Source organism: Onychomys torridus, chromosome 16, assembly GCF_903995425.1.
Source record: "Onychomys torridus chromosome 16, mOncTor1.1, whole genome shotgun sequence".
In the NCBI taxonomy this organism is placed as follows: domain Eukaryota; kingdom Metazoa; phylum Chordata; class Mammalia; order Rodentia; family Cricetidae; genus Onychomys; species Onychomys torridus.
In genome coordinates this window covers 56,622,009-56,647,309 of record NC_050458.1, presented here as the reverse complement: position 1 = coordinate 56,647,309, position 25,301 = coordinate 56,622,009, and the positions used below count along the sequence as shown (strand labels likewise).

The 25,301-nt window shown below is 39.9% G+C and overlaps 1 protein-coding gene across 1 annotated transcript in view; it reads right to left on the bottom strand.

The window, feature by feature from the left end:
* Muc19 (mucin 19, oligomeric) overlaps positions 1-25,301 on the bottom strand; it is a 169,441-nt gene that overhangs the window by 79,156 nt on the left and 64,984 nt on the right. Inside the window, exons 41-56 of the mRNA XM_036207612.1 lie at positions 24,903-24,974; positions 24,648-24,713; positions 23,336-23,416; positions 20,216-20,311; positions 19,203-19,289; positions 18,901-18,981; positions 18,153-18,224; positions 15,774-15,860; positions 14,712-14,783; positions 11,851-11,937; positions 11,552-11,632; positions 10,788-10,859; positions 10,328-10,402; positions 8,122-8,202; positions 7,370-7,441; positions 1,738-1,817 (exon numbers count right to left, since the gene is read on the bottom strand). Of these exons, the coding sequence (XP_036063505.1) occupies positions 1,738-1,817; positions 7,370-7,441; positions 8,122-8,202; positions 10,328-10,402; positions 10,788-10,859; positions 11,552-11,632; positions 11,851-11,937; positions 14,712-14,783; positions 15,774-15,860; positions 18,153-18,224; positions 18,901-18,981; positions 19,203-19,289; positions 20,216-20,311; positions 23,336-23,416; positions 24,648-24,713; positions 24,903-24,974 (1,262 nt within the window). The remainder of the gene's footprint in view (positions 1-1,737; positions 1,818-7,369; positions 7,442-8,121; positions 8,203-10,327; positions 10,403-10,787; positions 10,860-11,551; positions 11,633-11,850; positions 11,938-14,711; positions 14,784-15,773; positions 15,861-18,152; positions 18,225-18,900; positions 18,982-19,202; positions 19,290-20,215; positions 20,312-23,335; positions 23,417-24,647; positions 24,714-24,902; positions 24,975-25,301) is intronic.

Below are 25,301 nucleotides of genomic sequence, written 5' to 3'. Positions count from 1 at the left end.
ATTCTCTTTTATTTCCATATTTTTCAACAAGCTATGCAAGTACTTAGAATACCCAGACATCCTTCAGAGAAATCACTGGTCTTGTTGGATTTGAGTGAACTTGTATATATTGACTTGTTTGACATGAAGACACTGGAGTTCTATGTCATAGCTCAGCATCCTCATCACAGTAGTCTGTATGCAATGTTTCCCCCTAGATTGCAATTTTCAACTCATTTCTTAAAATCTCTCCCTGCCTCCCAAACAGATCAAGCTATTCAATTGTCTTACTTATCCAGAGGGCCTGATCTAGCTGGGGGGCTCCACAGCCATTGGTTCATAATTCATGTGCTTTCTTTCAATTGGCTATTTGTCCCTGTGCTTTTTGCAATCTTGGATTCAATAATTCATGCTCTTGCAGTCCCTCCTCTTTCCCAAAGTTGGACACCTGGAGCTCCACCTGAGGCCTGGCTGAGGATCTCTTGCATCCACTTCTATCAGTTATTGGATGAGAGTTCAAGATGACTGTTAGGGTGTTTAGTCAATCTGATCACCAGGACTAGGTTCAGATCAGGCTTTCTCTCGACCATTGCAGCAGTCTACAGAGGATATATCATTGTGGATATCTGGAGACCTCTTGAGCACTCTGCCTATTCCTGTTCTTATGTGGTCTTCATCCTGTCCTTAGTGTATGAGCTGGCTGTTTAAACCTTGGGCTTACCAGGGACACATGCTCAGCCTGGAATGAGGGACAGGACCTGCCTGTACTGAATCCACCAGGTTTAAATGAATCCCCAGGGGTGTCTTGGTCCTGGAGGACATGGGTATGGAGGGGAGGGGCTGGGGGGAAGGTGGGGATGGGGGGCAGAGGGGGGAGGACAGGGGAACCCATGGCTGATGTATAAAATTAAAACACATAATAATAACAATAAAAATTCTCTCCCTGCATCTTCAGTCACAACAACATGAGCCTCTCCAGGAAACATCTTCAACTTACCCTCACTGACTTTAGTTGGGGTCTGCTCACTGCTTGGGGATCTAGTTGTTCCTGCTGATGATTCAGTCATTGCTTTTAAAGAAACACAATGTCATGACTCTGAATCAGCTGTAGACCTTCACTGATCCCTGATGACCAGTGCCTTCACTATTTATATACAGTGACTATTCCTGCTTCAATCTTTGTAAATTTCATATGATGTAGAAGAAGCTTTGCTGGGCTCTTTTATTCTTCATGGATATATGGTTGTCTACCTCCTTTTGAGTAGTCATCTATTTGAATCTAGTAACTCATGATGCTTATTGAAACCAAATGGGTCTTTCAGATATATTTCTGCCTGGGTACTTCATATAAGATAAAACAGTTAATAACCCTGATGAGAAAACATTCAGAATGTTTCTACTTAATACTAACTAACTTAGAATCAGAATAATAAGCTTTAATCCTCATGACTCAGTACCCTTAGTCTCCAAAGAAGGAATCAGGGCCATCACTATTCAAAGTACACATTAGCAACCTAATTTTGGAAAATAGAAACATCAACTAATGCAGTCCTCTTTCTGAATGCTAGCTCCTTTTCTCTAAATGTATAAGGAATTCATGCATTATCTTACGAATAAATTGTTTTGATAACCAGCCCCTCATTTCTCACCTTAGGACTCATTGCTTTGTAATATACATACCATTCCTGCATCTCCATGAAAGTAAATGGAGATTGACTGTCCTCCATTTGACACCATAGCCTCCTCTCTTTTGCTTACCTGGTTTGCTGCTGCAGAGGTTGGGGATAGACTAGAGGCTTGAATGATTGTTGTGTGTCCTGAGGATGACACTGTGCTCCCTGCAATTAGGAAAACACGCATGTTGAAGACTCATATGACTCCAGACATCCTTATTTATATGAATGGACTTGAAGGATAAAACGTGAGTAAACACATTTCTTCACCACATGCTGTGCCATGAAGTTCACTCACACATACAGGGAAATTTTCAAGATCATCATCTGAGGCAGCAGGGTTATAGATGAGCTTCTAAGACATCTCCAAACACTAAATAGTCTTACCTGAACCTGGGGCTCCAGTTCTTGCACTGCTCCCTGCCCCTCCTGAGGTCATTCCAGATTGATGCCACCAGGTGTGCCTGATTTTTATTGTGGTTACAAAGATAAATAAGACAATTGATAGGGAGATTTTCTTAGAAATAAGAATTAAAATGGTCTTTTTTCCTACTTATGAAGTAAAAGTGCCAACCTATTGAACTTTAATGACAAATTCTTTGTTCAAGGGAAATCCACTAATTTGACAACATTCTGATTTCTCAAAGGAAATCAAATCATTTGGATATTGAGACTAAGATGGATTCAGACATCCCCATTGATATGAATGGACATGAATAATAAAACATGAGAAGACACATTCTTGCATTGCCAGATGACCACCTGATGCATCATGGGGATAGATGATCTGCTACGACATCTCCAAAGGTAAAGGCTTCATACCTGAACCTGGGGCTCCGTACTTGCAGGTAGAGGGGTGCTGCTGCCTGTTACTCCAGGAGTAGTTCCATAAGTTGCCCCTGGTGTGCCTGTTATTTATCATGGTTAAAAAAATGAGTAAAAAAATTAAAAGGAGTTTTTCTTTAAAATAACAGTTTGAAAGGGTCACTTTTCCACTTATAAAATGAATGTCTCTTCTCTTATCAAAAACTATAATGTCAACTTCTTTCTGAAGGAAAATACATGAACTTGAAAAACACACTGATTTGGTTCAATATTCATTGATTAGAAAATATAATATTTATGGAGGTAAGATAAATTCTGCATGGAGAAATGCTGATAATTTTAGACCTTAAGACTCTTTTAGCATTTTTGTCCACCTCACAGCTCTCCAACATACTTTTAGGCTCACATGGGTCATAACTGTTACTTTTATAAAATATATGAAAATGTAGGACATCTTGGAGTCCTCATTATTTTACAAATAAAGTATGGTGAAAAAATGATATGAGGCACAAAATAAATTCTTGCCAATATGCTTCTGGAAATGTGGCCATAGGGCTGGTTATCATTTTGAACTCATATCTGGCATATCTAGGAGGATATTGACAGAGAAGGAAGAACCAATTGTATAGGTAGGTGACAATCAATAAGTTGTGTTATCTACAAGTGCCCCTCCTCCTCTTATTTCTATAGGAATCAAAATGTATCATTTTTTTTTTTTTTTGGAGCTGAGGATCGAAACCCCAGGTCTTGTGCTTACTAGGCAAGCGCTCTCCCACCACTGAGCTAAATCCCCCATCCCCAGAATGTTTCTTAAGGTCACAGGTAACAACAGCCTCAGAAGCCTCCCAAAGCAATTCTGGGTTGATGTCATTTCATGAAGTTCTACACTCTGTTCCTTCATTCACCTTTACTTGAACTAATGATCACAAACAATTCTGGACAACACTAGCATGAGTCCCTGACACAGACCACCACTGAGATCTTATCTTGCCTGCTGGGCTTCCAGTGGTGACTCTTGGCCTTGGGTGACAGGTGTCTTTGGCCTCCCTGTCTGCTCCTGTGGTAACTCCCACAGACTGTCCTGTTGTGCCTGCAAAGCAAGGAGCCATGCTGGAAACATTTACTAGTCCATGAAGGGAGACATGGAGAAGTTCAATTCTATACCTACTAGATGAAAAAGTCTTTACATTCCTGGCAGCCTACCTGTTTCATCTCTACCCACTGAGTTGTACTAATGAAGTTCCTGCTCTAACTGACCTGAGTGTCCTTGGATTTTAGCACTGCTGCTGGGTCCCCTGGGTGTGCTGCCTCTCTGTCACTTGTGGCTTCAGCAGGGACTAAGGTTCCTGGGACCAAAAATAACATTTTTATTTTCCTTAGGAATAATGACACAAGATAAATCTGTCCAGGAAATCTAATCCTTCCCAACTGTTGGACATGTTCCCATGAGTTTTTATGTTGTCCTCGTAGTCTAGAGCAAACCCAGGGTCCAACATCAGCCTCTAAAATCTCAGTGTTAAAACTCTCATTTGTTCTCACTGATTTAGGCAAAAGGTAATATGACAAATTTCCAAGTGTGTTAGACAAATACTTTCCCAAAACCAGAGCTTTCTCTCTCTCCTAGGACAATCCACTGTCTAGGAAATACATTATAGACTGGATACTCTGGAAATGTGCCTGGGCATGAGGCTTTTGCTGCATCTCTGCCTCTTCTAAGTCTGCCTGTTTTTCTACTGGGGGGGGGGGTGTAATACCATCCAGTGTCATGTGATGAGAAGGAATAAGTCTAATGATTTATATGTTAATCATGTCTACCCTTTGAACCTAGAGTCATGTTATCAAAAGACTTGGCATACTGCCCTAGGGAGGAAAAAAAATCACTTAATATGAAACTCTTCTTTATTTTACATTAGCCTGTAGTAATGGCGCCCAACGTGTTGGCAAGAATTTCCACCTTAAACCTGAGAAAAACGATTCTAAAATGGAGCTAAAAACAGCTTCCTAATTGTCTCTCTCAAGTTAGCGAACAGCCTGCCAGTTTGAGCTACTGTGGCAGGTTCCTGGCGTGTGCGTCTGACCTGCAATGTGGCGGGAATGAGGAGTCTACAAGCAGCACTTTACTCTGCTGCATGGTGGATTTAGACTTTGCTAGTTAAAAAAAAAAAAAAAAAAAAAAAGTTTTCTGGGCTATGCACTGCTTTGATAGAACTTCTTCTGAGAGTTGATGGTACACATGGCTCCAGACCCAGAGCTGGCGATAAACTGTACCAACGCCACGTTGGAAAGCTGAGGTGGATGGAGCCAGCAGCCACAGCAGCGTTTCAGTCTTACAAAGATGGATATTACACAGAGAATCTGTTTTATGTTATCTTTTGGATTTTTAACTACAAAAAAAGATTTGATCATAAAAGCTGTTGAGTTAAACAAATATGTAAATTTTAAAGGTACCTTGACTTCAAAATTTGGATATAAGGATATGTTGCTTTGGAAAGGAGTCTCTGCTTTTGTTTCCACAGAAAGCCAGAGGCTATGGATTTGTTCCAGATTAAGATACATCAGGTTTGATCAGCCAAGACCACCTGAAAGGTCTCCGATGACACAGTGGCCCAGATGATCCGATATCCAAAATGGGTTTCAAGGCAACTGGCTCAGAGGTTCACCCTAATGGACTACTCCATAATCCTAAAATTTTCTTTATGTCCCCATAAGATACAGCGCCCCCCTCCAGCAGGAAGTAGTAAGAAAAACTACGCCCACATTCCCAAAATTATCAAGCTGGCTTTGGAGATGGAATTGGCTCACTCCTTCTCTAAACCCAGACATATTGCTAAAAGAAATGGTTAAGAGATTCTGTGTCCCAAATCAGAAGAGCCCTCTGGTGTGGGACAGAGAAAAACCAGTATTTTTCTTTAAAGCAGGTTGATTATAAATGCGATCTCTTTCTAAAGAAGAAAGGGGGATATGATATAGATATAATAGGATGAAAGGGTAGATTAGGGAACTTACTTCTAAAGAGCAACTTGTTTAAAATGTTTTACATGGGTTTAGATTTTAGTCTATTGATACAAACTTAGTTAATTTTGTTATATTGTGTGTATATTTCTACTCTTGTTTAAGGTATTATGTTTATATAGCTCATTTAAAATTGTAATGGATAATTAAAAATAGATTGATAATTAGTCATCTATGATTAATCATACTCGTAGCCATGTTAGTTAAGTCTTCTAGGTATACATAGACATATTTCAGATAGATAGGTACTTCAAAGACCTACAGAATATGGCATTTAAAATATTTTTAAAATTTAGACTTTCTGGACAGTGAGACATGTCTGCTCCTGGCAGTACCGATTTGCTTCAGAGAGGAAGATGGGCATTGAAAAACACTTCATATCTTATCTTCACCTCGGCAAACATAGCCATTTGGGCTAGAAACTGTTCTTGCCTGGACTGCTTGATCGACTGGACATGCAGGACCCATAGAAAGGTGACCATTAAACTTTGCTTGACAAAATGGTCCTTCAGGTTCCTGCTTCGCAGAGGAAATGGTCAGACATTCTACAGGACACTGAGAGAAGTGACCAAGAGACTCTAGCCCTGTGGGCTGAAGACAGATGCCCCAACTTTACAAAGGAACATTAGGTGACTGTCCAGGCTGCCAGCTGTCTCTGTCTACTCTTGCAAGGCTCCTGAAAAATGCTTACATCCTTCTCCTGGTTCTCAGGTAATATTATATCCTTCTGAGGTCTTTGATGTGGTTGAAGACTAGATAGTTATAATTTCCTCAGTTATGATACAAGATAAGTTAGATATAAAACCTTAGACTCACAAATATAAGATAGATAGGATATCTTCTTTAATATTGTAACTATAATTCTTGCTTGATAATTGTTTTGTTATATGTAATTGTACTATGTAAAAGTTAAAACCTTCCTTAAAAAAAAAAGAAAAGGGGAAGTGCTGTGGATATCACTCTGTGTAAATAAAGTTCTGATTGGCCAGTGGCCAGGCAGGAAGTATAGGCGGGACAAGAGAGAAGAGAATTCTGGGAAGTAGAAGGTTGGGGGGAGACACCGCCAGCCGCCGCCATGAGAAGCAACATGTAAAGACACTGGTAAGCCACAAGCCATGTGGCAAAGTATAGACTAACAGAAATGGGTTAATTTAAGATAGAAGAAGTAGATAACAAGAAGCCTGCCACGGCCATACAGTTTCTAAACAATGTAAGTTTCTGTGTGCTTTCTTGGTTGGGTCTGAGCGACTGTGGGTCTGGCAGGTGAGAGAGATTTGTCCCGACTGGGCCAGGCAGGAAAACTCTAACTACATTAGCCCTAGCATGTCAATCTAAATATTGTACTTTTATTTAAAATGAGCTCCACCGTGGTAAGGTGTTGATGCAGTGTTAAAATTCATGACTTCCTCATGTCTACTTATACTCACTGGTCTTGTCTGAAGGCTGGGGCGATTCTTTGCTTGGGGATCCAGATGTTTCCCTAGCTGATGGTGTAGTAATTCCTTTCAAAGTGAACAATGATTGATTTTCAGTATATTTGATATAGATTAGGATACAAATGCTTTCAATTATCTTCCTTAAATTCTGTTATTCTCCTTTATTTCTGCCTTTTCAACAAGCTATCACAAATACTTAGATGACACAGACAATCCTTCAAAGAACACACTAATTTTGGATACAAATGAAATTGTACATATTGACTTGTTTGATATGAAGACACTGGAGTTCTATGTCATAGCTCAGCATCCTCATCACAGCTCCCAGTAGAGTCTGTATGCAGTGTTACTACCTAGTTTGCAATTTTCAACTCATTTATCAAAATCCTCTCTCTGTATTTTCAGCCTCAACATGAACCTCTCCAGGTAACTGCCTCAACTCACCTTCAATGACTTCAGATGAGGTCTGCTCATTGCCTGGGGGTCTAGTTGTTCCTGCTGATGATCCAGCCGTTGCTTTCAAAGAAACACAATGTCATGACTATGAAGCAGCAGTAGACCTCACTAATCCATGATGACCAGTGTCTTCACTATTTATATAAAGTTGCTATTGCTGCTTCAATCTTTGTAAATTTCATATGATATGGAGGAAGCTTTGATGGGCCTTTTGATTCTGCATGAAAATATGATTGTCTACCTCCTTTTTATCCATCTATTTGAATCCAGTAGTCATATGCTTATTGAAACCAACAAATTATTTCTGATATATTTATGTCTGTGTGCTTACTATATGAAAACACAGTTAATACCCATGTAAAAGATGACATTAAGAATGTTTCCACTTCATGCCCAGTTAAAGTCAGGATAGTAAGCCATAGCCATCATGACTCAATGTCAAAAAGTGCCATGGGAGGAATTAGGACAACTATTGCCACCAAAAACACATTAGCAATCTAATTTGGGATAAGAGAAACACCAACTAATACAGTCCTGACACTAGCTCATTTTTCTAAATACACAAGGAATTCCTGCATTCCCCCTTGAATAAATGGTGATATAACCACCCTCTCACTTGTCACCTGAGGACCCATAGCCTTGTAACATACATGCCATTGTTACATTTTTATATAACTAAAGGGAAATTAACGACTCTCCAATTGACACCTGAGAGCTCATAGCCTCCTCTCTTTCCTTACCTGCTTGGCTGCTGGCAGAAGCTGTCGATTGACTGGAGGTCTGAGAGACAGTAGTGTGTCCTGTTGATGTCACTGTGCTCTCTAGGAGAGAAAAACATACATGTTACAGACTGATGTCATCCCAGACAGCTTTATTTATATGAAGGGACTTGCAGGATAAAATACCAAAAGACACATTCTTCCACCACATCCAGTGCCATGAATTTCACTCACACTTACAGGTCAATTTTCCAGACCTTCTCCTGAGGCTGCATGGGAATTGGGGAGCAGCTAAGGTATCACCAAACGCTAAAGAAAGTGTCTTACCAGATGCTAGGGCTCCAGTACTAGCAGGTAGAGCTGTACTGCTCTCTGCTCTTCCAGAGGTGGATGCAGAAGGTGCCCCAGGTGTGCCTGTTGTTTATCATGGTTTAAAAAATGAGTATGAAAAAATAAAGTGAGGTTTTTATTAAAAATAAAAATTTAAATAACCATTTCTTCATCTTAAAAAACAAATGTCTCTACTCTTACAAAAAGTTCAGTGTCAACTTTCTTCTCAAGGGAATCCATTAACTGACAACATACTGATTTGGTTAAATATTCATTAATTTGAAAACATAAATATGGAGATAAGTCAAATTTGTCATGGAGGAATGTTGATGATTATAGAATTGACTTAAGACCCTGTGTGCATCATTTTCCACCTTTTGCTCTCTACCATACTTTTAGATTCACATGTCTCATGATGGTCAATTTTATTAAAAATATGAAAATGCATGAGATCATGAAATCTTCCTTTTATTTAGCAAATAACTTATGCTTAAAATACTAGACGTAAAATCAATTTGTGTCAATATACATCCAGTCTTCTGCAAAGGTGGCATGGGAGTGGTTATCACATGGACCTCATCTCTGGGCATATCTCAGGGGATACTAACAGAGAAGGAATGCCCAATGTATAGATGGATGACAACCAATAAGTTGTCATATCTCCATGTGTCCCTCCTCTTGTTTCTATGGGAACAGGGATGTTTCTTATGGTCACAGATAACAAGGGCCTCAGAAGCCTCTCAAAGCATTTCAGAGTTAACCTCATGTCAGGAAGTTCATCACCTTTCCTGGAACTAATGATCACAAATAGCTCTGTACAACACTGGCATTGGTCCCTATCACAGACCACCATTGAGATCTTATCTTGCCTGCTGGGCTGCCAGTGGTGACTTCTGTGCCTTGGGTGACAGGTGTGGCCTCCCTGTCTGTTCTTGTGGTAACTCCCACAGATTGTCCTGTTGTGCCTGCAAAGCAAAGGAGCCATGCTGGAAACATTTACTAGTCCTCAGAAGGGAGACATGGAGAGGTTCAATTCTACACCTCACTAGGAGAATGAGTCTGTACGTTCCTGAACAGCCTGCATGTTTCATCTCTACCCACTATATTGCTACTAATTAAGTCCCTTCTCTAGCTAATCCGAGTATCCTTGAATTTTAGCACTGCTGCTGGGTCCCCTGGGTGTGCTGCCTCTTCTTGTGGTTTCATCAGGGACTAAGGTTCCCAGACACAATGATACTTATATTTTTCTTAGAAAAAAATAACGGAACAAAAAGTCTGGCCAGAAATTCGAATCCTGTTCAACTGCTGGATAAATTCCCTTGAATGTTATAGTTTCCTCTTAACCTACAGCAGACCTTAGACCAAATATCTAACCACCAACCTCAGAGTCTAACCTCTCATTGGCTCTCAGTGGTCCGTGGAAAAACAGTAAGTTGACAAATTTCACATGCGTGTTAGAAAGCTACTTTCTAAAACACCAGATCATTCTCCCCCTCTTAGGAAATCACCCAATGTTGATATGTTCCTTTAGGGACAGGATACTCTGGAAATATGCCTGGGCATGAGGCTTTGCTGCATCTCTGCCTCCTCTCTTGAGTCTGTCTGTCCTTCTACTATGAAGGCAGAACATCATCCCAGTTTTATAGGATGAGAATGAATAAGTCCCGTGATTTCTCTATTCAATCATATCTACCATTAGAATCCATTGTCATGTTATCAAAAGCCTTGGTTTATTTCCCCAGGTAGGAGAAAGACTCAAATTGATATTATTCTCCATTTCACTTTAGTCCTCGTATGTCTATCTAAAGTTTGTACTTTGATTGAAAATGAGCTGTGTTGTGCGAAGGCGATACAATTTGTAAAAACCCATAACATCTTCACATCAGTTTGTACTTACTTGACTTGTCTGAAGGCTGGGTCGATTCACTGCTTGGGGTTCCAGATGTTTCCCCAGCTGATGGTGTGGTAGGCCCTTTCAAAATGAACAATAACCTACTATCAGGATATTGAATTCTGATGTATAGATCTGAATGCTAATGCTTTCAAATATTTTTCTTAAATTCCATCATGTTCTATCTCATTGATTTCATTAAGCAGTCACAATATCTGTCATGAACTAATATATCCTCAGAAAACTAACTAACTTTTTGGATATGAATGAACTTGTACATATTGACTTGTTTGACATAAAAAATACTGGAGTTCCATGTCATAGCTCAGCAACCTCATGGGAGCCTAGTGTAGGACCTTTATGATATGGATCTCTTCAGACTCCTATTTTAAGTGTATTTCTTAAAAAACTTTCTCTGCATTTTTGGAAAAAGCATGAGCCAGTCATGGGCACAGCCTCAACTCACCTGCACTGACTTCAGATGTGGTCTGCTCTCTGCTTGGGGATCTAGTTGTTCCTGCTGATGATCCAGTTGTTGCTTTCAAAGAAACACAATGTCATGACTATGAAGCAGCAGTAGACCTCACTGATCCATGATGATCAGTGTCTTCACTATTTATATATAGTTCCTATTGCTGCTCCAAACTTTGTAAATTTCATATGATGTGCAGGAAGCTTTGCTGGGCTTTTTGATTCTATATGGAAATATGATTGTCTACTTTCTCTTTATTCATGTATTTGAATCCAGTACTCATATGCTTGTTGAAAACAACTGGGTATTTCAGGTATAGTTCTGCTTCTGTGGTGATTCAAATATAAAAACACATTTAATAACCACAAAAAAAAAAGACATTAAGAATTACGTCTACTTGAAGCTAAATTAAAGTCAGGATAGTAGTCCTTAGCCCTCAAGACCCAGTGTCCAAAATTACCAAGGAAGGAATCAGGGCCACCATTGCCTCAAAGGGCAACTTAGCAACCTAATTACAGAAGATAAGAGAAACATCACCTAATGCAATCTTCTTTCTGATGCTAGCTCATTTTCTAAACATACAAGGAATCTTGCATTCTCCTTTGAATAACTGGTAATATAACCAGCCCTACACTTGTCACCTGAGGACTTATAGCCTTATAATACACATGCCATTCTTACATTTCTATATAAATAAAGGGAAATTAACAACTCTCCATTTGGCACCTGAGAGATCATAGCCTCCTCTCTTTCCTTACCTGCTTCGCTGCTGGCAGAAGCTGTGGTTTGACTGGAGGCCTGAGGGACAGTAGTGTGTCCTGAGGATGTCACTGTGCTCTCTAGGACAGGGAAACAGGAATTTTGGGATCTCATATCATTACAGACATCCTTATTTATATGAATGGACTTGCAAGATAAAACACAAAAGTCACATTCTTCTACCATATCCAGTGTTGTGAATTTCACAAACACATACAGGTCAATTTTCCACACCATCTCCTGAGGTTGCATGGGAATGGAGAGCAGCTGAGACATCTCCAAGGCTAAAGAGACTTACCTGATGCTGGGGCTCCAGTTCTTGCAGGTAGAGCAGTGCTGCTCCCTGCTCCTTCAGAGGTGGATGCAGAAGGTCTCCCAGGTGTGCCTATTGTTTATCATGGTTAAAACATGAGAAAGAAAAATTAAAGTGAGGTTTTTCTTAAAAATTAAGAATTGAAATACACATTTTTTTTTCATACAAAATGAATGTCTCTGCTCTTATAAAATGTTAAGTTTCAGTTCATACACTAAGGACAGGTCCCGGTCCCACAGCCTGGGTGCCTCCCAAACAGTTCAAGCTATTCAATTGTCTCACTTATCCAGAGGGCCTGATCAAGCTGGGGGCTCCACAACTTTTGGTTCATAATTCATGTGCTTCCATTCATTTGGCTATTTGTCCCTGTGCCTCTCCAATCTTGGTCTTAACAATTCACACTCTTACAGTCCCTCCTCTTTCTTGACAATTGGACTCCTGGAGCTCCACCTGGCTGTTTGGAACCTTGGGCTTATAAAGGGACACTTTGCTCAGCCTGGAAGGAGGGGACTGGACCTGCCTGTACTGAATCCACCAGGTTTAAATGAATCCCAGGGGAGTCTTGGCCCTGGAGGAGATGGGAATATAGGGGAAGGGATCGGGGGAAGGTGAGGGCAGGGACGGGAGGAGGGAGGACAGGGGAACCCACGGCTGATGTGTAAAATTAAAACACAAATATAATAATAATTTTTTAAAAAGTTAAGTGTCGACTTCTTTCTCTAGAGAATCTATCACTTGACAACATATTGATTTGGGGAATTATTCATTAAGTAGAAAACATAATAATAGTAGAGGTAAGTCAGAATTGTCATGGAGGAAGGTTGATGATTTTAAAACTGACTTAAGACCCTGTGAGCATCTTTGCCTACCTGACTGCTCTCTACCATAATTCAAGGCTCACATGTCTCATGACTGCTAATTTTATTAAAATTAAAAATGCATGAGATTGTGGAATCTCTTATTATTTAGCAAATAATGTATGCTTAAAATGATACTAGAAATAAAATAAATTCTTGGAATATGCATTGAATCTTCTACAAACACTGCCTGGGACTGGTTATCATATGGATGACATCACTGGGCATATCACATATGAGTTGTGCTAGCTCCATGTGCTCCTCCTCTTGTTTCTATGGGAACAGGTATGATTCTTAAGGTCACAGAAAACAACAGCCTCAGTAATGTTCCAAAGCATTAAGGTTTGATGTCATTTCATGCAGTTCTATACTCCAGTACTTCATTGCCTTTCTTGTATCTAATGATCACAAACAGTTCTGGAAACACTAGCAGAAGTCCCTGACACAGTTCACCATTGAGATCTTATCTTTCCTGCTGGGCTTCCAGTAGTGACTTCTGTGCCTAGGGTGACAGGTGGGGCCTCCCTGTCTGCTCCTGTGGTAACTCCCACAGACTGTCTTGTTGTGCCTGCAAAGCAAAGGAGCCATGCAGGAAACACTTACTAGTCCTCAGAAGGGAGACATGGAGAGGTTCAATTCCACACCTACTAGGTGAACAAGTCTGAACTTTGCCCAGCAGCCTGCCTCTCTCATCTCTACCCACCAAATGGCTACTAATGACGTTCCTGCTCTACCTGACCCGAGTGTCCTTGGATTTTAGCACTGCTGCTGGGCCCCTGGGTGTGCTGCCTCCCTGTCACTTGTGGCTTCAGCAGGGACTAACTTTTCTGAGACACAAATGACATTTTTATTTTCCTTAGCAATAATGACACCAGTAAAAAGACTGCCCAGGAAAATCTTATCCTTCCCAACTGTTGGACATGTTCTCATGAGTTGATATGTTGTCCTTTTAGCTGACAGCAAACCCTGGACCCAACTTGAGCCTCTGCATCCTCAGAATCTAACTTCTCATTTCCTTTCATGGATCTCTGGCAAAACAGTAACATGACAAATTTCCAAAGTGTGTTAGACAAATACTTTCCCAAAACTAGAGCTTTCTCTCTCTGCTAGGACAAGACCCACTGTCCAGCTTTCCTTTAAAATTAAATACTCTGGAATTGTGCCTGGGCATGAATCTTTTCATTCATCAATACCCTTCTCTTAAGCCTATCTGTCCTTATACTTAGAAGGTAGAACATCATCCAATTTCATATGATGAGAAGGAATAAGTCCAATGATTTTCTGTTCAATTGTGTCCTTGCTTTGAACCTAGAGTCATATTATCAAAGGCCTTGGCTTTCTGCCCTAGGGAGGAGAAAAGCTCTTAGTATTATGTTGTTTTCTTTTTTACTTTAGTTCTCATATGTCAATCTACATTTTGTTCTTTGGTTTAAATGAGCTGCAATGGTAAGGAGATCCATTTGTCCAGAACCATGATATCAGCCTCTACTCACTTGACTTGTCTGAAGGCAGGGGTGATCCACTGCTTGGGACTCCAGATGTTTCCCTAGCTGATGGTGCAGAAGTTCCTTTCAAAGTGAACAATTATTGATTTTCAGTATGTTTGATACCGGGGTATAGATCAGGGTGCTAAGGCTTTCAATTATCTTCCTTATATTCCATTGTTCTCCTTTATTTCTGTCTTTTCAACAAGCTATCACAAATGCTTAGATGACCCAGAACATCCTTCAAAGAATACTCTGTCTTGAATACAAATGAACATATTCACTTGTTTGACATGAAGACACTGGAGTTCTATGTCATAGGTCAGCAACCTTATCACAGCTTACAGTAGAGTGTTTACGCAATGTTTCTCTGTAGAGCACAATTTTCAACTCATTTCTTAAAATTAACTCTCTGTGTTTTCAGCCCCAACAAGAGCCTCACACAAACACACACACACACAAAAAAAAAAAAAAAAAAAAAAAAAAAAAAACAGCCTCAACTCACCTGCACTGACTTCAGATGGGGTCTGCTCACTGCTTGGGGATCTAGTTGTTCCTGCTGATGATCCAGTCATTGCTTTCAAAGAAACATAATGTCATGACAATGAAGCAGCAGTAGACCTCACTGATCCATGATGACCAGTGTCTTCACTATTTATATACAGTTCCTATTGCTGCTCCAATCTTTGTAAATTTCATATGATATGGAGGAAGCTTTGCTGGGCTTTTTGATTCTGTATGGAAATATGGCTACTTTCTCTTTATTCATGTATTTGAATCCAGTACTCATATGCTTATTGAAAACAACTGGGTATTTCAGGTATATTTCTGCTTCTGTGGTGATTCATATATGAAAACACATTTAATAACCACAAGAAGGAAGACATTTAGAATGTTTCTATTTGATGCTAACTTAGAGTCAAGATAGAAATCCTTGATCCTCATGACTCAGTGTCCAAAAGTACCAAGGAAGGAATCAGGGCCACCATTGCCTCAAATGACAAATTAGTAACCTAATTACAGAAGAAGATAAGAGAAACATTACCTAATGCAGTCTTCTTTCTGATGCTAGCTCATTTCTCTAAATATACAAGGAATCCTGCATTCTCTTTTGAATAAATGATGATATAACCAGCCCCTCACCTGTCACCTGTGGACTTATAGCCTTGTAATACACATGCCATTCTTACATTTCTATATAAATAAAGGGAAATTAACAACTCTCCACTTGACACCTGATAGCGCATAGCCTCCTCTCTTTCCTTATCTGCTTGGCTGCTGGCAGAAGCTGTGGAATGACTAGAGGCCTGAGGGACAGTAGTGTGTCCTGAGGATGTCACTGTGCTCTCTAGGACAGGAAAACATGCATGTTGAAGACTCACATCATTCCAGGCATCCTTATTTATATGAGTGGACTTGCAGGATAAAACATGAAAAACACATTCTTCTACCACATCCAGTGTTGTGAATTTCACTCACACATACAGGTTACTTTTCCAGATTATCTCCTGAGGTTGCATGGGAATGGATGAGCAGCTGAGACATCTCCAAGGCTAAAGAGACTTACCTGATTCTGGGGCTCCAGTTCTTGCAGGTAGAGCAGTGCTGCTCCCTGCTCCTCCAGAGGTGGATGCAGAACTTGACCCAGTTGTGCCTGTCAATTATCATGGTTAAAACATAAGGAAGAAAATTAAAGTGAGGTTTTTCTTAAAAATTAAGAATTGAAACATACATTTTTTTATTCATACAAAATGAATGTCTCTGCTCTTATAAAAAGTTAAGTGTTAACTTTTTTCTCTAGAGAATCTATTACTTGACAACATACTGATTTGGGGAATTATTCATTAAGTAGAAAATGTAGTAATAGTGGAGGTAAGTCAGAATTGTCATAGAGGAAGGTTGATGATGTTAAAACTGACTTAAGACCCTGTGAGCATCTTTGCCTACCTGACTGCTCTCTACCATAATTCAAGGCTCACATGTCTCATGACTGCTAATTTTATTAAAATTAAAAATGCATGAGATTGTGGAATCTCTTATTATTTAGCAAATAATGTATGCTTAAAATGATACTAGAAATAAAATAAATTCTTGGAATATGCATTGAATCTTCTACAAACACTGCCTGGGACTGGTTATCATATGGATGACATCACTGGGCATATCACAGGGAATGCTAACAGAGAAGGAAAGCCCAATGTATAGGTAGGTGACAACGAATGAGTTGTGCTAGCTCCATGTGCTCCTCCTCTTGTTTCTATGGGAACAGGTATGATTCTTAAGGTCACAGAAAACAACAGCCTCAGTAATGTCCCAAAGCATTAAGGTTTGATGTTATTTCATGCAGTTCTATACTCCAGTACTTCATTGCCTTTCTTGTATCTAATGATCACAAACAGTTCTGGAAACACTAGCAGAAGTCCCTGACACAGTCCACCATTGAGATCTTATCTTTCCTGCTGGGCTTCCAGTGGTGACTTCTGTGCCTAGGGTGACAGGTGGGGCCTCCCTGTCTGCTTCTGTGGTAACTCCCACAGACTGTCTTGTTGTGCCTGCAAAGCAAAGGAGCCATGCAGGAAACACTTACTAGTCCTCAGAAGGGACATATGGAGAGGTTCAATTCCACACCTACTAGGTGAACAAGTCTGAACTTGGCCCAGCAGCCTGCCTCTTTCACCTCTACCCACCAAATTCCTAGTAATGGAGTTCCTGCTCTACCTGACCCGAGTGTCCTTGGATTTTAGCACTGCTGCTGGGCCCCTGGGTGTGCTGCCTCCCCTATCACTTGTCAGTTCAGCAGGGACTAAGGATCCTGAGGCCGGAATGTCATTCTTATTTTCCTTAGGAATAATGACACAAGAAAAAAAGTCTGGCCATGTAATCCTATCCTGCCCAACTGTTAGATATGTTCCCATGAGTTGTTATGTTTTCCTTGTAGCTCAGTCTCCACTCAGGATGCAACCTGAGGCTCTGCATCCTCAGAGTCTAACCACTCATTTAATCTCAAGGATCTCTTGCAAAACAGTAATATGATAAATTTCCAAAGTGTGAGATACAGATACTTTGCCAAAACCAGAGCTTTGTTTCTCTCAGGACAAGACAATCTCTCCAGGCATACCTTTGGAGATTAATTACTTTGGAAATGTGCCTGTGCATGAGTATTTTCATTCACCTCTGCCTCTTAACTGAAGTCTGCCTGTCCTACTTTTAATGTGGAACATCATCCAGTTTCATAAGATGAGGAGGAATTAGTCCAGTGATATTTTTCTGTTCAATCATGTCTACCGTTTGAACCCTATGTCATGTAATCAAACACCTTGACTTATTGCTCCCAGAGGAGAAAGCCTCTTAAAAATGACATTGCTCTCTTTTTTATTTTAGTCTTCAAATGTCTATCTAAATTTTCTAATTTGACCAAAAATGAACTGGGTAATAATAAGAGGATCCACTTTGTCAAAACCCATGACTTCCTCCTATCACCCTATACTCAAATAACTTGTCTTAATGCAGGCTCAATTCACTGCTTGAGAATCCAGATGTTTCCCAGCTAATAGTGTAGTAGTTCCTCTCAGTGTGAACAATAATTGATTATCAGGATGTTTGAAATAGGGATATAGATCAAGATGTTTTCAATGATCTTCCTTACATTCCTTCATTCTCTTTTGTTTCCATCTTTTCAACAAGTAAACACAAATACTTAGATAACCCATACAAACCATCCTTCAGAGAACTCACTGTCTTGTTGGATATGAGGGAACTTGTACATATTGACTTGTTTGACATTAAGACACTGGAGTTCTAGGTCATAGCTCAGCATCCTCATCAGATAATACAGTAGGGGCTTCAAGGATCTCTCCAGACTCCAATTTTCAGTTTATTTCTTAAAAATCCTTCTCTGCATCTTCAGTCACAACATGAGCCTCTCCAGGAAACAGCCTCAACTCACCTGCACTGACTTCAGATGGGGTCTGCTCACTGCTTGCAGATATAGTTGTTCCTGCTGATGATCCAGTCGTTGCTTTCAAAGAAACACAATGTCATGACAATGAAGCAGCAGTAGACCTCACTGATCCATGATGACCAGTGTCTTCACTATTTATATACAGTTCCTATTGCTGCTCCAATCTTTGTAAATTTCATATGATAAGGAGGAAGCTTTGCTGGGCCTTTTGAGCCTGCATGGAAATATGATTGTCCACCTTCTTTTTATTATTCTATTTGAACCCAATACTCATATGATTATTGAATCCAACTAGTTCTTTCTGATATATTTCTGCCTGTGTGCTTACTCTATAACAATACATTTAATACCCATGATAAAGAGGACATTTAGAATTTTTCTACTTCATGCTAAGTTACAGTCAGGATAGTAAGCCTTAGCCCTCATGACTCAGTGTCCAAAAGTGCCAAGAGAGGAATCAGGGCCACTATTGCCTCATAAATACCACATTAGCATTGTAATATGGGATAAGAGAAACATCAGCTAATGCGGTCCTCTTTCTGATACTACCTCATTTCTCTAAATACACAAGGAATTCCTGCAATCTCCCTTGAATAACAGCCCTCTCACTTGTCACCTGAGGACTCATAGTCTTGTAACATACATGCCATTGTTACATTTTTATATAAATAAAGGGAAATTAACAACTCTCCATTTGACACCTGGGAGCTCATAGCCTCCTCTCTTCCCTTACCTGCTTGGCTACTGACAGAAGCTGTGGATTGACTGGAGGTCTGAGGAACAGTAGTGTGTCCTGTTGATGTCACTGTGTTCTCTAGGACAGAAAAATCATACATGTTGCAGACTCATATGATTCCAGACATCCTTATTTTTATGAATGGAATTGCAGGATAAAACACCAGAAAACACATTCTTCCACTACATCTAATGTTTTGAATTTCACTCACACATACAGGTTAATTTTCCACACCTGCTCCTGAGGCTGCATGAAAATGGATGAGAAGCTGAGACATCTGCAAGGCTAAAGAGTCTTACCTGATGCTCTGGCTCCAGTACTTGCAGGTAGAGCAGTGCTGCTCCCTGCTCCTCCAGAGGTGGATGCAGAACTTGCCCCAGGTGTACCTGTCAATTATAATGGTTAAAACATGAGGAAGAAAAATTAAAGTGAGGTTTTTCTTAAAAATAAGAATTGAAATAACCATTTTTTCATCTTTCAAAATGAATGTCTCTACTCTTATAAAAAGTTCAGTGTCAACTTCTTTTTCCAGGGAATCCATTACCTGACAATATACTGATTTGGTAAAATATTTACTAATTTAAAACATAATAATTATGGAAGCATGTCATATTTTTCATGGAGGAATGTTGATATTAGAACTGACTTAAGACACTGTTAGCATCATTCCCCACCTGACTGCTTTCTACCATACTTTTAGACTCACATGTCTCATGATGGTCAATTTTATTAAAAATTTGAAAATGCATGAGATCATGGAGTCCTCTTTTTTTCTTTTCATTTTTTTGTTTGTTTGTTTGTTTTTCTGTAGCTGAGGAGCAAAGCCGGGGCCTTGGGCTTGCTAGGCAAGCACTCTACCATTGAGCTAAATCTCCAACCCTGATGGAGCCCTCATTTTACTAAGCAAATAATATATGCTTAAAATACCTGACATAAAATTCATTCTTGTCAATATACATTGAATCTTCTGCGAACGTGTCATGAGAATGGTTATTTATGGACCACATCTATGTGCATATCTCAAAATATACTAACAGAGAAGAAAAGGCCAATGTATAGGTAGGTGACAACCAGTAAGTTGTCATATCTCCATGTGTCCCTCCTCTTGTTCCTATGGGAACAGAAATGTTTCTTAAGGTCACAGATAACAATGGCCTCAGAAGCCTCCCAAAGCATTTCAGAGTTAACCTTATGTCAGGAAGTTCTACACTCTGCTCCTTCATCACCTTTCCTTAAACTAATGATCACAAACAGTTCTGGACAACACTAGCATTAATCCCTGACATAGACCACCATTGAGATCTTATCTTGCCTGTTGGGCTTCCAGTGGTGACTTCTGTGCCTTGGGTGACAGGTGGGGCCTCCCTGTCTGCTCCTGTGGTAACTTCCACAGACTGTCCTGTTGTACCTGTAAAACAAAAATCCATGCTGGAAACACGTACTAGTCCTCAGAAGGGATACAAGGAGAGGTTCAATTCTACACCTCACTAGGTGAATAAGTCTGTACTTTGCCCAGCAGCCTGCCTATATCACCTCTACCCACCAAATTGCTCTTAATGAAATTCCTGCTCTAACTCACCCGAGTTTCCTTAGATTTTAGCACTGCTGCTGGGTCCTCTGGGTGTGTTCCCTCCACTGTCACTTGTGGGTTCTATAGGAACTAACTTTCCTGAGACATGAATGACGTTTTTATTTTTCTTAGGAATAATAACATACAAAAGTTCCTAGCTTCCTGCTGTATTATTGTTGTTGTTTGTTTAGGGAACTATGGGACTAATCCAGCCTAAACTAGTTTTAGGATCATGTACAATAAGGAAAAATGGCCACCTGCACAAACCAGGCTGCTTCTCTTGAATCACAGGAAAGGAAACCTCAAACAATAATTAGGGCTCTTGACTGTAGCAGGCTTTCTTGGACCACCAGCCCCCAAATCATGACAGAGACTTGTTATTAGTGATGAATGCTTGGCATTAGTTCAGGCTTGCCCTACTAGTGCTTGTAACTTATTTAACCTGTTTCTCTTCATCTACATCTTGCCTCAGACCCTTTTACCTTTCTTTCATTCTGTATGTGCTGTGGAACAATACTCTTGCACACTGTAAAGATTTGTCACTCGAATTGGCTTAATAAAATACTGATTGGCCAGTAGTCAGGCAGGAAGTATAGATAGGGTGACCAAACTAAGAATGATGGGAAGAGAAGGGTGGAGTCAGGAGTAATCAGCTGGACACAGAGGAAGCAGGAGATGAATGAGCCATGCTAATAAAGGTACCAACCATGTGGCAGAGCGTAAATAAGGAATATGGGTTAACTTAAAATGTAAGAGCTGGTTAGTAATAAGCCTGAGCTATTTACTGAGCATTTATAATTCATATTCAGCATGTGAGTTGGTTATTTGGGACCAGTCAGTCAGGACAGGAAATGTCTGATTACATGTATGTCTTACTTTCGTCCTTCTCTGTGTCTGGCTAGCCTCTGGTGTCTCCCTTTCTATTCCACAACACTTGGGCACTTTCTCCCTGTGTGTTTCTTGTTATGTAGGCTGGGTATTTCTTGCTGATTTGTAATATGGTTTCACTTGTGAATAAGTTTCCTCAATACTTAAAAAAAAATCTGGCCACGAAATCTTATCCTGCCCAACTGTTGGATATGTTCTCATGAGTTGTTATGTTGTCCTTTCCTGACATCAGACCCAGGACCCATCCTAGACCTTTGCATCCTCAGAGTCTAATCTCTCATTTGCTCTCAAGGACTTCTGGCAAAACAGTATCATGACAAATTTCCAAAATGTGTTAGACAAATACTTTCCCAAAACTAGAGCTTTCTCTCTCTCCTAGGACAAGACCCACTTTCCAAGTATACCTTTAGAGCCTTAATACTCTGTAATTGCACCTGGGAATGAGTCTTTTCATTCATCAACACCTCCTCTGTTAAGTCTGTCTGTCCTTCTACTTGGAAGGTAGAACATCATCCAGTTTCATATGATGAGAAGGAATAATCCTGTGATTTTCTGTTCCATCATGTCTACTTTTTTAACCTACAGTCATGTTATCAAAAGCCTTGACTTACTGCCCTAGGGAGGAGACACCCTCTTAATATGATGCTGTTCTATCCCTTACTTTAGGCCTCATATGTCCATCTAAAGTTTGTACTTTAATTTAAATGAGCTGGGCAATGGTAAGGTGATCCACTTTGTCTCAAAGCATGCATTCTTCATATCAGCTTATACTCACTTGACTTGTCTGAAGGCTGGGGTAATGTACTGCTTGGGGATCCAGATATTTCCCCAGATGATGGTGTAGTAGTTCCTTTCAGTGTGAACAACAATTGATTATCAGGATGATAAGTATCCTAATGCTTTCATTTATCTTCTTTATTTTTCTTCATTCTCTTTTATTTCTATCTTTTCAACAAGCTGTCACAAATTCTTAGATTACCCAGACTATCCTTCAAAGAATTCCCTGACTCGCTGGATATGAGGGAACTTGTATATATTGAACTTGTTTGACACTAAGACACTGGAATTTTATATCATAGCTTGGCATTCTTATCAGAGCCTTCAGTAGGATTTTCATGAGATGAATCTCTGTAGACTTCCATTTTCAGTTTACTTCTTAAAAAATGTCTCTCTGCATCTTTGTCAACAGCATGAGCTTGTCCTGGACACAGTCTCAGTTCACCTGCACTGACTTCAGATGGGGTCTGCTCACTGCTTGGACATGTAGTTGTTCCCACTGATAACCCAGTCATTGCTTTCAAAGAAACATGATGTCATGAATGTGAGCAGCAATAGACCACACTGCTCTGTGATGTCCATAGTCTTCATTCATTTATGTATAGTTCCTATTGCTGCTTCAATCTTGGTAATTTCATGATATGGAATCCTTGCAGGGCTTATTTGATTCTGCATGGAAATATGGTTGTCTACCTTCCTTTTATCTATCTATTTGAATCTGGTACTCATATGCTTATTGAAACCAACTGGGTCTTTCATTTGTATTCTGGCTGTGTGCTTCATATTAGAAAACACATTTAAATAACCATGATAAAGAAGACATTCAGAATGTTTCTATTTAGAGTCAGGATAGTAAGCCTTAGTTTTGTTACTCAGAGCCCTTAAGCTCCAAGGCAAGAATCAGGGCCATCATTTCCCCAAAGTACACATTAGCAACCTAACTATGGGAAGAGATAAGAGAAACATCAACTAATGTAGTCCTCTTTCTGATATTTGCTCCCTTTCTCCAAATATATAAGGAATTCATGCATTAGTTTATGAAAAAAATGCTGATATCACCAGCCCCTCATTTGATACATGAGGACTCATAGCCTTATAATATACATGCCATTTCTGCATTTCCTTATAAGTAAATGGAGATATACTCAGTCCCCCATTTGACAACTGAGAACTCATAGCCTCTTCTTTTATACTTACCTGGTTTGCTGCTGGAAGAGGCTGGGGATGGACTGGAGGCTTGAGTGATGGTTGTGTGCCCTGAGGATGTCACTGTGCTCCCTATGACAGGAAAACATGCATGTTGAAGATTCATCTGTTTCCAAATAATCTTATTAATATGAATTGACTTGCAGGATACAACATGAGAAGACATTATGTACCACACGCAATACCATGAATTTCATTCACACAAACAAGTCAATTTTTCAAATCATCACCTGAGGCTACATGGGAATAGAGGAGCAGCTGAGATATCTCCAAAGGCTGAAGTATCTTACCTGATGCTCTGGCTCCAGTACTTGCAGGTAGAGTGGTGCTACTCCCTGCCCCTCCTGACATGGTTCCAGATGATACACTGGGTGTGCCTGATTTTTATTGTGGTTAAAAAAGATGAATTAGAAAATTTAAAAGATGAATTTTTTAAGAATAAAAATAAAAAGTATGTATGTTTCCCTTTATGAAATGAAAGTTTCTTCCCTTAAAAATTTTATTGACATCTTTTTTCTATAGGGAATTCCATTAATTTCACAAACCTACTGATTTGTTTAAATATTCATTAATTATAAAATACAATAATTATGGATATAAATCAAATTCATCAATGAGGAATGTTGGCTATTTTAGAACTTACTTAAGGTCCTTTGAGCATCTTTGTCCACCTGAATATTCTCCAACATACTTTTATGCTCCCACATCATGAGACTGTTAATTTCATTAAAAAGCATCAAGATGCATGAGATCATGACATTCCCCTATTTTTAGCAACCATGGAGTGATTAAAGTAATACTAGACTCAAAACAAATACTCAGTAACATATTCAGTCTTTTGGATAGTTGTTTTTTTGAATGTTTATCATTTGGAACACATTTTTGGGCATATCTGAGGATATTAACAGAGAGGGAGAGGTCAATGTATAGGAACATGATGACCAAAGAGTTGCACCCCTAGACTGAATGTGAAAGGGGAAGGGCAGAGCATGATAGGACCAGTACTCATCACTCTACTCCCTCATTGTGGATACGGTGTGAACAACTTCCTTGTGATCCCACAGTTCCATCTGTACCATTCCCACTTCTATGGTTGCCCTGGCATGAGGAGTCTACCTCAAACTGTTAGCAAAATGAACCCCTTCTAATTTGATTTGCTTTGGTTATGTTTTGTTCATAGTAACTATAGTACATGACATCTATGGCAATGGTCAACTCCTCCAAAGATCCTAATGCCTTACATGTTGCATGAAATGTTCACTTATCTGTTGCCTGGGTGACACCTGATGAGCTCACTCAGTACCTGTTACTGAAGATGTGTTTTCACTAGGAGCTCCAGTGCTGGCTGCATGGGGACCTCCACTTGTTCCTAAGGGCATTAAGAATGATGCTTAAGGTATGAACACAGAAGCCTCCCAAGTCATGTCAAAGTTACATTTATGCAATAACTTCTACAGTGTGACCTTTGGTCACTTTTTCTTGAATTCTTGATCACAAACACCTCAGGACAATACTAGCATTAGTCCCCTCCATAGTCCTCATGGAGTTCTTGTCTTGCCTGTGTGGCTTCCTGTGGTAGTTCCTGTGTCTGAGACTCCAGGTGTGATCTCCTTGATGGCTCCTGTTGTGCCTGCAAAACAAAGGACTCATGCCGGCAACATGTACTAGTCCTCAGAAGGGAAATATGGAGAGATTCACTCTGAACATATCCACCCTTCCTCAGTAGCCCAAGCTTCATCTCTACCCAAGGAGTTGCAACTAATGAAATGCCTTCTCTAACTGAGCTGAGTTTTCTTGGCTTGTAGTACTGCTGCTGGGTTCCCTGGGTGTGCTGGCTCCATTGTCCCTTGATGTGGCTTCAGTAGGGACTACAGTTCCTGAGACACAAACAACATTTATATTTTTCTTCAAAATAAAAACCTATCAGGAAGCCATCTGGCCAGGGAAATTTTATGCT